Here is a 15,769-nt window from a genome sequence, read left to right as displayed (position 1 = left end):
CGCCAGAAAAATTCACCAAAATTTACACATGCGCCTCTCGTCGTGATGGGCAAGGCATTCGTCGCTTAGTGAACGGCCATCGAGGAGAGCCTCACCTCAGAAGCTACCCCCTTGGCAAATGCTTACGGCTCCACCGCTGCATGGCTCGCTCCCGCTTGACACGGACGCTGGCGCCTACTCGTGAAGCCCCGCTTCCTTGTCCATCGATCGATGGTCGTGTAATTGATGCAAAAAGTTCAATGCGACATCTACGCCAAAGCGGCGTAGCAGCTCGCTGGCCTCATCAAAGCCCCAAAGTCCTTGAGCCTGAGGCCTGAGCATGGGGCCAAAGGCGCTTTCTGCATGCGTAGCGGTCCTGCAAGACGCCAACTTTGCACTAGAGTTTGGCATCCTCCTGAAAAAGCGGCGGCAGCATCATGGACTTTAAAGAAGCACAGACCCTGTAGAACGAGAGCACGGCCGCACATTCGGCAGGAGGGGGCTCTTCTCTCGGTCTTTCGCCCGTTTGACGGCGTTGAGCTCTCTCGCCTTGCCAAGCGCCGACCAGCCCCGCCGACCAGCTCCCTCGAAGTGCGACCACCCGCCCAATATCGCAGCTGTCCAGGACCAGATGGCGCAAGCCGGGGGGGAAGATCAACGCGATAAGTTCCGCATCAGCGAAGCGATGCGTTGCATGTCGACAGGTCGAGCAGCTCCAGGCGGAGGCTAGAGGTCGCCACCTTGCCGCAAACAGCAATTTCGAAGCAGGGTTCATAGATGGGGTGCTGAGGTTCTCCAACCTCCAGGCAGCGATGCAGGTCGGGTTTGGGTTTTACCAGGGTGCCGGCGAGGTGGTTGAATGCACCCGGCGAGGTTGAGGTTAACATGGGGTGAAGAAATTGCGGCTTGCCGAATATGGGCTCACCGATTGCTGCTAGCTTTACACCTTGCCTGGCAAGATTGAGATTGCATGTGCTGAAGTAGCGTTGATGTCGTTTTGCCTGGTGTCAGAGAGCTTCGGGATCACGCTGCTGGATGGCAAGGAGGGGTGGAGGTCAATCTGGATCCACCCGTTTAATGCTGAAATAACGTCGTCTACCCAAAACGACCCCTTATTGATACCTGTCGCGTTTGACTGCTAGACTCGAGGTTATCAAAGCGTTCCTCGCGCCCTCCCCAAGTCACTCATGTAAACTCCAGTCCAAAATGAATCGGCACAGCGTTCCGGCACTCTCGTTAATAGACGCGCGCGTATACGCAGCCGTGCTCCCATTCCAGTCCACGCGCCCACGCACACGCTGAAAGCCCTCTTTCTGCCTGCATCGCTTAGCCCATCTCCTATCAACGCCCTTGTAAGCCTTCGTTCAGAAGGCGCAACTTGAACCGATATGCCTCTCCATGAGGATGCCGACGTCCCGGTAATCCAACCGCCGCCTATGCTGTCTGGTGACGGGATCCATCTCTGCCAATGCCCCGAATGTTCTGCTCACGCAGGCGGCGGTCGCCACGTTGGACTCAACGAATACAAAGAACATCGAAGCAGGTACAATAGACGACAGGGTCTGGTACCCTCTGGTCATTCGACTGCGCCCTCACCGGGTTTATGGCCTTTTGTCCCTTCCGCAGCTTCGCCGTTAGAAAATCACAGCCCACCATCTGCAAACACCGACACCTCAGCAGAGAGCGCCAGATCCTCATCCGCAGAACCCATCATCAAAGCGCTAATCGCCATCCAGAACCGGCTTGATAGCCAACGCCCTGAAGACCATCCGCTAGAAGACTTAGCGTTTGTTTCCCCCCCTGGTGCAGACTCGAATGCCCCTCCGAAGGTTATTCCTGACATAACTCAAGGAAACTCTGGGGTTTTATCTCTGGACGAGGAGGAAGCCGTTAATAGCGAGCTTATTGGCCGGCAAGAATGGATGCTAGGACTCCGGGGCTTTGTATGCGAAGCCACGCAAAACAGTGATCCCTACGTCCGTGCCCTGTCCAACATCATACTGCACAGTATGGCTGCCAAACTGTCCCAAATATACAGCATCAAGCGTTTGCACTGGAAGCAGCAGCGTCGACGCATCCGTGAAAATATATCCTTGGCGTGCCTTGACAAGGCTTGCATTGATACAGGTGAGTAGCCTGTTTGACGCTCCACCCGTGTTCATTTGCTGATCGCCCTGTATCTTTGATGCACAGAACGTTATTTTATACCCCTCCATTGCTATTCCCCTGCTATCCTTGCATCTTATGTCCTAGTCGCCATCCTCCATGTTATGTGCGGGCTCTCTCTTGACCACTGCGCTATAGTCCTTGCAACTTTGAAGACGATTCTCAAGATGGGCTTCTCTGCAGAGGGTGCACCTACCAGCGAAGGTTCAGTTCCCAAAGATGCCAGGTTTATATCAGAAGCGCTTGGGCTCGGCCCAGTTACTCGCGCCTACCTCTGTTGCTCGAAATGCTTCACCTGCTACACGATGAATGAAGATCCTAATGAAAATCAGCTCTACTGTACTTATGTGGATGTACCGGATGGCGAAGCCTGTGGCGCGCAGCTATTCTCTAGTACCCGCCAACTACCGCATCTCAATCATGCCGCTCCAAGTCCAGGAGCTTCGAACGAAGTACCGAACGATGCACCGACCCCTTCTCATGAGTCTCCGATCGGTAATCGAAGGCCTGCACGAACGTACCTTTATCAAGACATGAAAGAATGGCTTGGGCGATTGCATTCGAGAAAAGACATCGAGCTTGCTCTTCAGCGTGACGTAACCAAGACGAGCTCAACTGCAGATGCAGACGTACATGGCGATATATGGGACGCACCTGTTTTTCGAGAGTTTCTCGGCCCTGACGGTCAGCCCTTTGCAACATCTGACACTTCTGAGGGACGATACGTGTTCAGCCTATGCATGGATGGGTTCAACCCTTACCATAACAAGGAGGCTGGGAAGAATGTTTCTGTGCATGCAATATACCTAGTTTGTCTGAATCTTCCACCGGATTTGCGTTACAGGCCAGAAAACATATTTCTTGCAGGCATCATCCCTGGCCCGGAGAAGCCGTCAAAGCATCACATGAACCACGTCCTCCGCCCACTTGTAGACGACCTCTTAGCTTTGTGGGATCCCGGGGTTTGGCTGAAGAAAACAGCTTTGTACCCTCAAGGGAGAAGCATCCGCTGCGCGTTGATTCCGCTGATTTGCGACCTTCCTGCTTCACGCCAAATGGCTGGTTTTGCCAGCTATAATTCCAGGCACTTTTGTTCTTTTTGCCTACTCCTTCGCGACGATATTGAGAACCTCGATTCCTCAGCATGGGGTCACCGATCGAAGCAAGATCATTTGCGCATTACTCAGGAATGGAAGGACGCTCAAACTGAGGCTATACGAGATAATATATTCGAAGCACACGGGCTACGGTGGACCGAACTCCTTCGACTCCCATACTGGGATCCTACCCGTTTCGCTCTCCTTGATTCCATGCACTCCCTGCTCCTCGTGCTTTTACGGGTTCACTGCAGAAAGGTCTGGGGTATGGACGCGTCTATCAAGGATGGACCCGGCGCCACCTATGACTGTCTTATATCCAAAAACCCTCTCAGTGGCAGTGAGATTGCTGAAGCCAACCTCATTCTTCAAACCGGCACCATGGATCAGCTCAGCAACATCAGCGAGCTCAAACTCCGCCGACTCTGCCTTGACCATAATCTACGTTTTGGGGGTAAAAAAAGGGTGTTATTGCGGCGTCTCACAGAACTTGTACGTACCCGCTCTGCGTCTAGTTGCGTTTGCATCGATCTCACGGATACGCTTAGCGCACAACAAATGGCTGGTCACAAGAGGGCGATGACCGTATCACCCAGCAGCATGATCAATCCATGAGTGAAGATGAATCTGATGCTGATACCTCGACTATCAAAGAACGCAACAAGAAGAACGTACGCTTCCAGGTTCCATCCGGAGAATTGTCTTTGTCTTCTGAGTTGAGCCAGATATCCAGTCAGAGGGCATCAACGGAATCCCACAGCTTATCGCTTCAGCAAAGCGACCGCTCAGGTCCCTCGGAGTCTTCTGGTGCTCGTCTTCCAGATTTAACTGATGAAGCGGCCATGACATCATTTCTTCAAACCGCTACCAAGACGGCGTTGAAGGGCCTTTCACGCACCACTCTCCGGCGCATATGCGCCATGAAGATGGGTTCTCGTCAGGATGCTCCGGATCATTCTCGGATGCTGAAGCCAGAACTATTGCGCCGTATCCAGGATTGGGTGAGTCTAGGAATTTTCTCTTACCGTTCAGATGACTTACCTAATGCCTAGCGGCTGGAGCAAGGCATCGTTAGGCAAAATGGCAGACTGCGTACTCGAACCTCTACACGGCGTAATAAACACCAAGGCAAATCCTGCGTTCTGGGATCTAATATGCTATCTGAGGTCTGGAAAGATATGCAGCGCATGTCACTCCCTTCCTGGGTTAACGGTGCACCAAGTCGTGCGGGTTCGTCCTCTCATGGGAAACTTGGAGCCGACCAATATCGTTCTCTGTGTTGCATCAATCTTGTCTATACTCTAGGGCGGATATGGGGCAGCAAACCGCCAGAAAGCCAGGAGCATAAGATGTACACGAACTTTATGGACCTTATCTCTGCGGTCAAGATTGCTATGATGCGCACAATGACGCCTCAACGCATAGAGGACTTTTCTTTCTACATGCAAAGATACCTCCGTTCTCTCCTTGACGCGTACCCTGGTGTGGAGTTGTCGCCTACTCATCATCTGGTTCTTCATCTCCCCGAATTGCTCCGAGATTTCGGTCCCGTACACGCATGGCGCTGCTTTCCCTTTGAGCGCTATAACGGGCTTTTGCAAAGGATTCCAACAAATAGTAAACTAGGTTTGCTGAGCATCTTATCGTACGGGTTCTAGTCTTGCTTATTGGGCGTTTTCTTCAGGAGAACTAGAGCAAACCATGCTAAATAGCTTTTGCATGGCCCAAAACATTAGATCCTTGCTTTCCTCTGGAACACTGCCTCCGAACATTATGACCGACATCCTGCCCGCTTATGAGCAAGCGTTTTCAAAAGACATACGGGGAACGCTTCTCAACGATATGCTAGCCTTTGAGGATTGTGAGACAAGCAGCGGAGGTATTCCAACTCCACATGCAGAGGCAGAGCTCAGAGACCTTGGCAGCGTGGAATTCCAGCTCCTCGAGCAATGGATTAACAACCACGATGAACGCGCTGCTTCTCATATTCGACCAGAGGCTCACCCTAAGGTCAACGTAGGGCGTGCTGGCGAGACGTATTCAATAGAAGGCAAAGCACAGCGCAATAGCTATATCGTATATCGTGTTGCTGGCAACGACGGTCCCTGGAAAGCCGGTGTCATTCGCGCCATATTCGATCATACACGCAAAGCTCCTGGAAACCACAGCACCACTCAAACCTTCTTCCTCGTATTTCCTCTTCGCCCTCTCCCAGACAGGCTTCTACCGTACGACTACTACAGGGCTTTCCCGGAGGTCGGCTGTTGCCTCTATCAGAAAGACCTTGAGACCCAGCCTATCCTGCTTTCGTGGAGGGACGTTATCTGCCATTTTGCTTGCTGTGATCACTCCATAAACGGCGTAGAGAACTTATTGTTTGTCCTTCCGCTCAACAAAGTAAGCTCGATGGAACCATTTACATTTTGTCATTGACATCTTGGCATGTTGCAGGCCTGATTTGCTGAGAAATATAAGGCATACGATTGCAGGAGCGTAATTTTATAGGTTATTATATACTAGTATGTGGCTGTAGCAATTTTGCGATGATGGCGAATGGCAAGAGCAGCTTGAGTACTATCGTATCATATCAACATAGTCCAGTTGTCTATACTGGAGTTTGAACATGCGTCAGACCATTGTAGGGGAAACATTGCATGCATGGGTCATGAAGCTGAAGCCGCAATTCTGAGAACGGAAACAAGAATTGTACGGACCCGGTGTGGACGAGGCCAAAAACCAAAGCACTAGAAAATCAGGAAGCTATGATCAGAAAATATCGCTCCATCCAATGTTAACAACCTAAATCACAACGTCAGCCCATTGTCGAGGCGCTATTAGGCCATCTTGAATCTGATCTCCTTCAGGAGGGCGGCTTCGGCACTGCATATCCATAGAACATAATGGGGCAACGAGAAATGGGACCGATTCCTATATATTTCCGCGAGCAGGGCTGGATAGTCATATAGATCGTCTAAAGCAGGAGTGGGGCATCATATAGCGCCTCAGTGCTAGCCAAAGTTTAGAACTTAACGTCGATCTGAAGTCTCTGGACAGACGGCGCTGCATACCGACCTGTTGTTACCGGTTGACTTGCTCAGCATGAAAGGAATGCGGGAGGACAATGAGCGGGGACGCATAGTGAGCCTTGAAAACGAATCGTCGCAAGAACTGCGCCTCAAAAGCTACCGAATAGCTGAAGGTCGGACTGGTAGAGCGTGATGTGATGTCTGAGCGAAGTCTCGTAGGATTCCTCAACACCCACGGAGCAATTGTTAGTGTGCAGCTCGGAGATGAAAAAAGAGAGCCTACCAGAACGTCACCCTTGAGAATATCAAACCGCGCGCCGTCTACGGACCCTTGAATCCGTCGGAGGAGTGGAAGTATATGTCGCCCTCCTTGAGAACGCCGTAAGGGTCTACAAGACCATTTCCATCATAAGCCCAGATCGTATTGTAGCCAACAAAATTAGATGCTCACCAGGGACAATTTACGCCTCCGCAGGCTCCTGAATCGGGATATGCAGCGACTTGACGTAGTCGTCAATAACCGTCGTCACGATCTTGCGGATCTTGTCATACAGCACCTCCAGGTTCTACGGGCGGAACCTAGACTGCAGCAGCTGTATCGCCGCCTCATAAACTGACGGCGGCTGCACAGGCTCCCCGCTGCACCGCCCTCAACCCCGCTAGACAGCACATGCGCGTCCTCGTCGTCCGTATCAATATCCGCCGGCGCCTCAGAGTCTCTATCATCCGGCCCCACCCTCCCCAGCCCCAGCGCCCTTGCCCGTTCCGCAATACGCCTGCGCAGACGCGTAAAGCTCGCCCCGCCCGCGCGCTCGACTGCGCGCCACACCACGACGAGCGTGTTCGGGCCGTCCCACTGCGTGAGCTGCTGCACCTCATGATCGAGGACAGCCGCCATGAGCGAGGCAAACGCGGCCTCGGGCACGCCGTTGTGCGCCATGTTCACGATCGTCTGCTACGAGAGCCGGCTGGGGTGCATCACGCGCGAGGGCGCGAGCAGGTCGAGCACGAGGTGCTCGCGGTCGGCTGGCGGGCTGGCGATTTTGTTCTGCGAGGACCGGATCCAGATCTTGGCGGGCCCGTCGATGAGCTACTCGGCGGGGTCCGGCCCTCACCAATGCGCATGCTCTCCTTGAGGGTGGCCCCATTCGCCCTGCTGGCCCTCGTTCCGACCGATGATGGGTGAAGCCATATGAGCCGAAGACAGTTAGCTGCAAGAACAGCGGGGTAATTCTGCAGGAGCTGCAGGCATCGTGCGCTGAAGCAACACGTCCATGAAGGTGTATCAAGAAATCGGCGCAATGTATGTGATGCTTCTGAACAGCGCCCACCCCTGTCTTGACAAACCGCAGTTTTTGCCAATTCTTCAGGGCCGAACGCCAGCAATCTCCGCCTCGGGAAGGCCAAGCTCTTTGAACAAAAAGGAGCATGCGTCTGAGACACGAGCTAAGGTAACGCTGTTGTACAGGAGCAATGAATAAATCTTCAGAATACGAGGTGGTTGCTGCAGGTGATCTGAGCCGGGAGTTGGAGGTGAGAGGACGGCAGCCGATATTCTGAATTTGAAGGCATTGGTCATGGACGAGTTCAGCAGAATTTCCGGCGAAATCTTGGATGGTGTTAGTTAACTAGCGAAACCTATAAGGGTGGAGTCCAAGGAATAGCGTTGACCGTGCAGAAGCCAAAGGAGCGTGCTTGATAAGTACTCTGGCAATTGTCGCAGATTTATGGGTCAACCTAAAAGTAAAACGTCAGCCATTCACGTAGAGGATAGCTAAGATGCAAGGTACATACATGCTCAGGCACCTCTGTCATTGGCCCATCCTTGTCCACTTTTTTGCAGCACCCCATTTGAATCAACGCCTTCAACACCTCCCCCAACTTCACTAGGTCCGTCTTCCAGAGAAGATATGCTTTTCACAACACCAAAGTACCCTTGCGAATCGTCATACGCCTCCCGCGGACGACAGGGAAATTGGCACTGGCGGAGGGTCACTTGTGACGCCGGAGGACGGGAAGGAGGGAAGGAGGTCGGCGAGCCCACGAGCGTTTGGGCTGGCAAGGACGGTGTACTACGCAGTGGAGGACGAGGGAGGCGGGTGACGTCGGCAGTTCCTGCCATCTTCCAGAGAAGTCAGGCTAACGTCTAAGGTAACTCCAAAGAAACAGTTGGTAGTCAACGATTACGCACCTGAGGGACCCAGCGGAGGCTCTCCGCCTCGATGCATCATAGGTGATCGCAAGTTGGCACGCATGAATCGGTCGATGAGCTCAATCTCGGTGCCGGCAAAGATTACGGCTTTCCCACACAAGTCTGCTTCCAGGACGCTGACCGCATTACTTCGAGATGCTGTCGGAACATATCGCCGGGATTGTAGCCAAACTGTAGCTTGAGTTCTAGCGTGCACGTACGAGTGCGTTACCGGTGTTACTGGGACATGACCAAAGCTCAGTAACGGTTATGGCGGTGCGCACATGAGTCTGCGACGCAATGTTGGCTGCCGTTGACGACACCGGTGCGCGCGCGCCCGGCGCGCCATTGCAGTCAGGTGCATATTGACACCAGACGCGCTTACTGGGGCGCGGGTTGCGTCAGTAGGTACCTTCCCTGTATGGATGTTCAAACGTTCAAGCTCAGCGCTCAAGCCAAGTTCAGCGCCCTCTGCTCACGCGCGAGATGCTGTCCTCTCAAGTACATTCACTAGGAATAGGAGTATCCCTATGGTGAGTACATAGCATTTAGGATAGAGTACGGTCTACCATGTGCTTGAAGACCAGCACTAGCAGGCTCTTGCATATCCTTATTTTCAGCACAAGGGAAGTAGGGACACGAGTCGGATGCTCGCATGTCGCGTTCAACCGGTCCTGGTAACATTAATGTTAATTCTCAACTTGGCTTGCCCCTGGCTGCACTGCAGCACCAAACGCGGTTTGTTGACGCGCCGCCACTCCACTTGCTAACAAGGTTCGGGAGCTCCAGTAGTCTCCCTTGCAGACCTTGACACATGCTTGCCTAAGGACGGCGGCGCTATAACGTAGAGCTCCAGTAAGCGCGTCTGGATCTATCGATGCGCAGCTGACTGTAACTCTGAATCAGCAAGTCTCACCCTACCTGGTTACTCTATCCAGCTCCGCACTTGATTTCGTCACTTGGACCTCTAGAGTAATGTCTGCACCGCCCAAAGTTCGCCGACTACAGTACGCCGCTCAGATTACGCCCGATGCTGCTGCTCCACTCATTCTCAAACCTACTCTTGGTCTACTCTCATTAGGGGTGCGCGTCTAATCCTAGAGTTTGCTTCCCTGGTCACAACCATGCGCCCCTTTTGCATTGCTGACGACTTGCTATTGTTATCTTGGTGCTTACGGCCACTGCCGCTCATGATCCTCTGCATCAAACTTATAACTCTCAGTCACTTACGATGTTCTTACTACAGTTGTGTCATCGTTGCCACCTTCCATTCTAATCGGAATTTCCCTGAGCTCTATTGCTTGCGTTTGCTTGTCAACCTACTTCAACCGTTTATCCTGCAAAAGTGTCCTTTTGGAAAGTATTGCCGACTTACGGAGGTAACAAATGAGCTACATCCACTCTTGGATAGCGCTGAAGCTACTTCGCTGTAAGGTTGGTGCCTGCTAAGTAACTGGTAAACGCTTGGGTGCTAGGCTAAATTGGATACCGCGTCGCAGCCCTATCAAGGGAATACCTACCTTTGGGTGATCATCAACTGAATGGGTAAGTAGCGGAATTGACGGGATTAATGCTGCTACTCAAGGACGATTCCTCCCCTCTGGAAGAGCATTCCTACTCAGCTTGGTGTTCATGATGGAAAACACAATGGTGTGCGTCTCTTCTTCCTCTCCTGTAGCTTTTTCCTGATTCTAGCCAAAACGGCAGAGCAACCGTCAGGCACTTTTGGAGCGGCATGTTCTTATGCACAGTGTACCAGGAGGATATGGAAAGGAATTTGGATGTGGTCTCAAAGGCATACAGCCCCTACGGGTACATTAGCGAATGTCCCTCTGGAGAACGTAAGTGTAACATCCCGCAAGCAAGGCTATGATTGGCCAATACTTTGTCACCAGGAATTTTGAACTTGTTCTCTATGTTTGACGATGGCTTTATCGTTCAGCAGAAAATCTGCCAGGACTGGGAGATCTACGTGGTTGCCACTACGATGGTAAGCACAGTTGGTATCCTATATGCTTATAATAACACGGCTACAGGCACAGGATACCCTTCGCTGGATTGTCCCGAATGAAAAGGCTCGATTGGTGTTTGAGATAGAATTCACCAGCCCTCAAGCCAGTCGCTTTTTTGCTGACGCTCTCGCTGAATATAGAGAAGCATCACAGACAGCCTCCAGCACTGAATACCGCAATGGAGATGTTGTCCTCGATGTCAATGAATACATAGGCATTGAGGACTTTGTATTGGTGCAGGATAGAGACGTAGAAATAACCTATGTTTGAAGTATATGGAGGCTTCACGTCTCTACTTAGCGGTTTTTCCTTCTTTGCCAATAGTTTTCTCTCGATTCTAGAATAATGATATCGGGTTTAAAGATTGTTTACTCGAGTCTGGCCAGTTCCCTCAGCAAGAGCACGCGCGAGCGCGGACGTGCCACAGACTTCCGCCGGAAGTCTCGCCCGCCAGGCGCCAGTGCACATGAGTCGCGTGCCAGCGGACACGCCGCTGTCCACGCCCGCGTTCTCCGCCGAGTTCGCGCCAGCGTCGGCAGCCGGACTCGCCGCCAACGAGTTAGCATCCGACGAGCAGCGACGCTTACATACGCCGTCGATCTGGCGGCGCAGATTGGCGGGTGTCGTCAGACAGGAGGTCATATACGCCTCCTGTCTTTCAGCCGGCATCCACTGTAGCCAAGCTATTGGTAGGCAGGCAGGGCGCGGGCTAGCGCTCATTGCTCGTCTCCACGCCCGAAGCTTGACGTCTTTTCCTGTCGCTTCCGACCGCCATGTGTTACTAGCTCTACGCATTCACTCCAAATCAATGTTTGCGCTCGGGCTCCCGGGTCGCCTCCTGGGGGTCGCGGCTGCTCTATTATCACCACGGCGTGACCAGCCGCACAGGCGAGGGACTGATTAGAGTGCACTCAATAGCAATGTTTTGGAGGGTGGATTATTATACATATGGAAAATATTAGGAAAATATTGATGCCTGGGAAAATTAGAGGTTCACAGCCTTGCGACGCCTGCGTCCAGCGCGTGGCTCTCACCTAAACTTGAACCCCCACCAGCTTCAGCTTTCCTTAGAAGCTGACTCGCTACTATCATCTTGGCTCAGTCTCAAACGTTGACCTTATCCAAACACAGATAAACTGGCACTCCTTAATATCAGATGAGCCGTCGAATCTTCGAAGTCAAGACAGCGCTCAGCGCCCACTACAATAACCCAACTCGATTGCAATTGCCATTACCTCTGGGATGGACGGAGGGGATGGAAGCTGATCTCCTTAATCAGGTATCGTATACGTGGCAGTTCAAGGATCCGACCCGGTACGCTGGCTTGATTCCTTTTTCCTCAGTGCAGAACTGAGTACTGCGGCATAGAAAACCACATTTTCCTGTTCACAACGGCACTGAAATGGATCAGGCGAACAGAAGTTTCTCAGCATCTATGTGAGTATTTGCTGATGTGGAGTAGTAGCTGCCCACTCACCGCCGTAGCCGCTATCCTGAGTTCCATGAAGATATCGGCCAAAGAGCAGGCGTTATACCAAGGTATCTTAAGGGCTGTCAATACCTCTTCAATACGCTGACTTCTTCAGCACAACTACTCTTCCATTGCCTTCTACGACAGTTGATGATTGCTATCAAACTAGCAACGGCGCAGGGCAACAGGTCAGTTTTAAGAGAGCAAACATCATCCGCTGAGCTGATGGCTCCTATTACAGGTATCTGAGAGGAGGAGGCACAAGCACCGTGCTTCGCCTGGAGAATACCACTGGTTTGAATCGGAATCAAAGTGCCTGCTCGATAACCCTCCAGTTCCCAAGGACGTCCAAGAGGGTGATTTCTACGTCCATTGCGCAGGAGAAGAGTACCAAGTCTGGCTTTGGACGGCTGAGCATGTTTGGGTTCAAGTAGGACCAGGATATTCTCCGCTAAATTCTGACCGACACGTTGTGATCACCAAGAAAGGTCACCTTTCTCTTGTCCAAGGACCTACGTGGAAGAAGGAATATCAGTACAAGCCATCTCCGTTAATTGTACCAGCCTCTTCTTGAGTGCACGTTATTGTATATCGTCCAATACATACCCTATCATTCTACTCTTTGCCTAAATGTACAGCGACCGACTTTTATTTGCAAGCTGACAACGCTGACAGAGTGCGGTCAAACAATAGCCTGTGCTTAACAGCTGGGTGTTCTGAGCTGACTGTCGGCCCTCATTTCTAACCATAATTCAGCCTACAAGATCAGTAGGTCCTGCTACTGACCCCATATTCGCTGCCAATTCCAGGAGATCCTCAATTTCACTCAATACAAACTACGTTTTTCTAACTTGTTACTTTCCGCTATAAACTAACCAAACATCACCGCATTCTCAGCAAACGTCCTCCAAAAATAGTGCATGAACCTTAGAATCTGTGGTCCAAGAGTTAAAACGGATAACCACCCTCCTTACCAAATCCTAACGGCATATGCGTCAGATCCTAGTAGGTATGATTGCGCCTTTAACGTCAGCTCTCTTAGGCCTAAGCCTAATCCCGGAGCTACGCCACAGACCTGGCGGAGCGCTCAACAGGCATATGCGTCAGATTCTAGGTACGATCGTACCTTTAACGTCAGCTCTCTTAGAGGCGCAAGCCTAATCCCGGAGCTACGCTGTAGGCCCGGTAGAGCGCTTGCAGAAGCTCCTACACCTACGTCAAGATCAAGAAAACATCTCATCGACCATATCTTACCTTGGTCATGGGGTAGATAAGGTAGACATCTTTACTTCTTAAACATAGACCCGAGTTTGCCCTCAACTCAACTGATTGCATACCATCACTAGCTGCTGTCGCACACCGCCTTGTTGAAGCCATGAGAAACAATTCACACCTTCCCCCACTATGGGCAATACTGGCCATCTATACTCCAAAGCGTGGCTGGACTCGAAACATACCCTTGAGATGCGAGGCGCGCCATTACCGCTGCCGTGTTGGTGCAAACTCGCACGCAAATGAAGTTGTCCTCTCGAAGAGTCCTCTTGGTATGTTGGATTTGGTTCGTGTAGTTATCCAACCCCTGATTGACGGTTTGATAACTCATCAAGATCCCCATCACTTCATCCTCCACTGCACCAAAGGCGACGAAGGTACTCTGAAGTGCTATATAACCAGTCTCAGCAAGCTGGGGACATGGGTAAGCTAGATGTGGCTGGAAGCCCGCTGAAGCTATCTCACACCGACCTTAGATCAACGGGGTCAAGTGCCCTTTGAAAGAAAAGGTCACTATTGCACACGGAGCCCGTATTACTGTATCCGCCTCCGAAACTGGATTTTGTAAGTGTTGGAGTTGGCGACCAATGCTACCACTCATTTCCTTGATTCATCCCAGATTTCCATTTCCTTGACGATTCGGTCAAAGATGTAAGGAACGTCACTGTATTCATTGACAACACAACTTATTAGCATCGCTATAGATCACAAAACACTATCAAATTGGGGCAAGGTACGTCTGCATGCTCATGGTGGCACGAGATGCCTCCATGAGCCCGTTCTCCATTGATGAGAGCCCATTCTTAGGATAGGAAATGGTAACTATGGGACGGTGTACCAAGCGTGCCATGTTGCATCAGGAACAACGTCTGCTGTCAAGGTTATACGCAAAACTGTCCTCCCGCCAGCCGGATGCAGAAACGCACCCCACCCTGCACTCAGAGAAGTGTGGGTCCTGCAAAGATTTTCCCATGTATGCCATACGCATCTTTGTTTACACTGTTCAGCCTCAAAGATAGTCCAGAAGAATATTGTCGCCTTACAGGGCGCTTACGAATCAGACAAATACATCTGTGAGTGCAATTCTAGCAACGCTTCAAAATGCTGACGTGTTTGCGCCAGTCATTGTTCTCGATTACATGCCTGGTGGCGACTTGTATAGCCTCATTGTTGATCGCAATGGTTTGAGTAAGTCTTTCGAGGAATTGACCTTGCCATGAGCGGGATCTAATCTTCATGCTACCAGATGAACCCTTTTCGCGAAGTGCTTTAGCGGATATCTGTTGCGGTCTTCAAGTAAATCACATGCTCCTCTTGTCCTTGCGAGTCTGACAGCTTTCCTTTGACATCAATCACCAGTACCTTCACTCGTGGAACGTTGTTCACCGGGATGTCAAGCCAGAGGTCAGTTTAGTTTTAACAGTCGCATGCTCTGTTAATTAACTATTGGCACAGAATGTTTTAATAGCCAGCGTTATGCCGCTCCATGTCAAGCTAGCTGATTTCGGGATTTCAAAAGTAGTCAATGAAAATACGTTCTTGAGGGTGATTGAATGAAGAGTTTTGTACTTCATTAACTAATGGAATTGCACAGTCATTTTGCGGTTCGCCAATGTTTATGGCCCCAGAGATCTATGCTTCGCGTACCAGGCTCAACAATCACTACGATCGTAAAGTCGATTCTTGGAGCGTTGGAGTCACACTTTTCATCATGTGAGTCGCTTCGCGTCCTTGTTAATTGTCCTTAATAACCTGATCCAGGCTGAGTAACGACTTTCCTTTCCGTACAAAGGAGGTTCCGGTCTTTCCCAATTCCAAGGACACGCGCACCATTCACTGGGACAGGCTTCCAGCTAGAATACGAGGCGATACTGACTGTAAGCGTCCATCCCGTGCGCCTCAGTCAATCGCTACTAAACGTCTTCTGCCAAGTACGCGACCTCCTCAAAAAGTTAGTCGACCATGATCCACAGCGGCGTGCCTCTGTTTCTGAAGTCCTTACACATGCTTGGATGAATAACGTTCCCTACATGATATGGAAATAAGTTGTGTGGCAGCTTGTAATACTAGTCGAGACCCTGGCGTTCCTAAACACAACTTCTTAGAGTGGCATCCAAATTAGTGATCCTTGAAGCGGAATACTTCAAACTGTGTTTATATGAAGTAGTTACGTAGATTCGCTCTACCAGAACTAACACTCTCTGGAGAAGGTTAAGTTAAGGTAGTTGCACGGTTTGGTGAACACACGTAGTGCGGGATCACGTCGACTTTGGCTTTTGTGTTTTCGCTCCTTCTGTTAATGGAGGGAAAGTTCAAAGGGTGAGCCACGACCAAGGGATATGGAGGCAAACAAATAGAAGGGATGAGCGCTCGCAAGTAGAGGATGGAAGGATGGAAGGAGGCCCATGCGTAGGCGGCTGTAGCATGTTCTTCCTGCTGAAGCCCTGCCGCCCTAAACATCCTTGAACCCATTGGCACTCGCGGTAATACCGCCTTTCAGCACTATTTCGCGCTTGTAGAGCGTTGCTCACAGTGGTGACTGCAAGGACGCAGGT

General features: G+C 51.2%; 4 protein-coding genes across 4 annotated transcripts; 2 read left to right on the top strand and 2 right to left on the bottom strand.

Moving 5' to 3' along the window:
* Positions 1–5,015: 5,015 nt before the first annotated feature.
* CONPUDRAFT_159655 (uncharacterized protein) lies at positions 5,016–7,454 on the top strand (the record flags this gene model as incomplete). Its single annotated transcript, XM_007776751.1, has 2 exons — positions 5,016–5,498; positions 6,900–7,454. 2 exons carry the CDS (start codon positions 5,016–5,018, stop codon positions 7,452–7,454), a joined length of 1,038 nt encoding a protein of 345 aa, XP_007774941.1.
* Positions 7,455–8,066: 612 nt separating this feature from the next.
* CONPUDRAFT_77689 (uncharacterized protein) lies at positions 8,067–8,823 on the bottom strand (the record flags this gene model as incomplete). The annotated part of the gene is made up of 3 exons (XM_007776750.1): positions 8,067–8,383; positions 8,460–8,665; positions 8,744–8,823. The coding sequence occupies 3 exons, from the start codon at positions 8,821–8,823 to the stop codon at positions 8,067–8,069; spliced, it is 603 nt and encodes a 200-aa protein (XP_007774940.1).
* Positions 8,824–10,828: 2,005 nt separating this feature from the next.
* On the bottom strand, positions 10,829–11,191 carry CONPUDRAFT_159654 (uncharacterized protein; the record flags this gene model as incomplete). Its single annotated transcript, XM_007776749.1, has 1 exon — positions 10,829–11,191. The coding sequence occupies one exon, from the start codon at positions 11,189–11,191 to the stop codon at positions 10,829–10,831; it is 363 nt and encodes a 120-aa protein (XP_007774939.1).
* Positions 11,192–11,973: 782 nt separating this feature from the next.
* Positions 11,974–12,376, top strand: CONPUDRAFT_159653 (uncharacterized protein; the record flags this gene model as incomplete). The annotated part of the gene is made up of 3 exons (XM_007776748.1): positions 11,974–12,010; positions 12,058–12,130; positions 12,184–12,376. The coding sequence occupies 3 exons, from the start codon at positions 11,974–11,976 to the stop codon at positions 12,374–12,376; spliced, it is 303 nt and encodes a 100-aa protein (XP_007774938.1).
* Positions 12,377–15,769: the final 3,393 nt, after the last annotated feature.

The sequence above is a fragment of the Coniophora puteana genome (genome assembly GCF_000271625.1).
Source record: "Coniophora puteana RWD-64-598 SS2 unplaced genomic scaffold CONPUscaffold_18, whole genome shotgun sequence".
NCBI lineage: Eukaryota > Fungi > Basidiomycota > Agaricomycetes > Boletales > Coniophoraceae > Coniophora > Coniophora puteana.
Note: the sequence above shows the minus strand (reverse complement) of the source record. Positions and strands in the feature narration are given on the sequence as shown.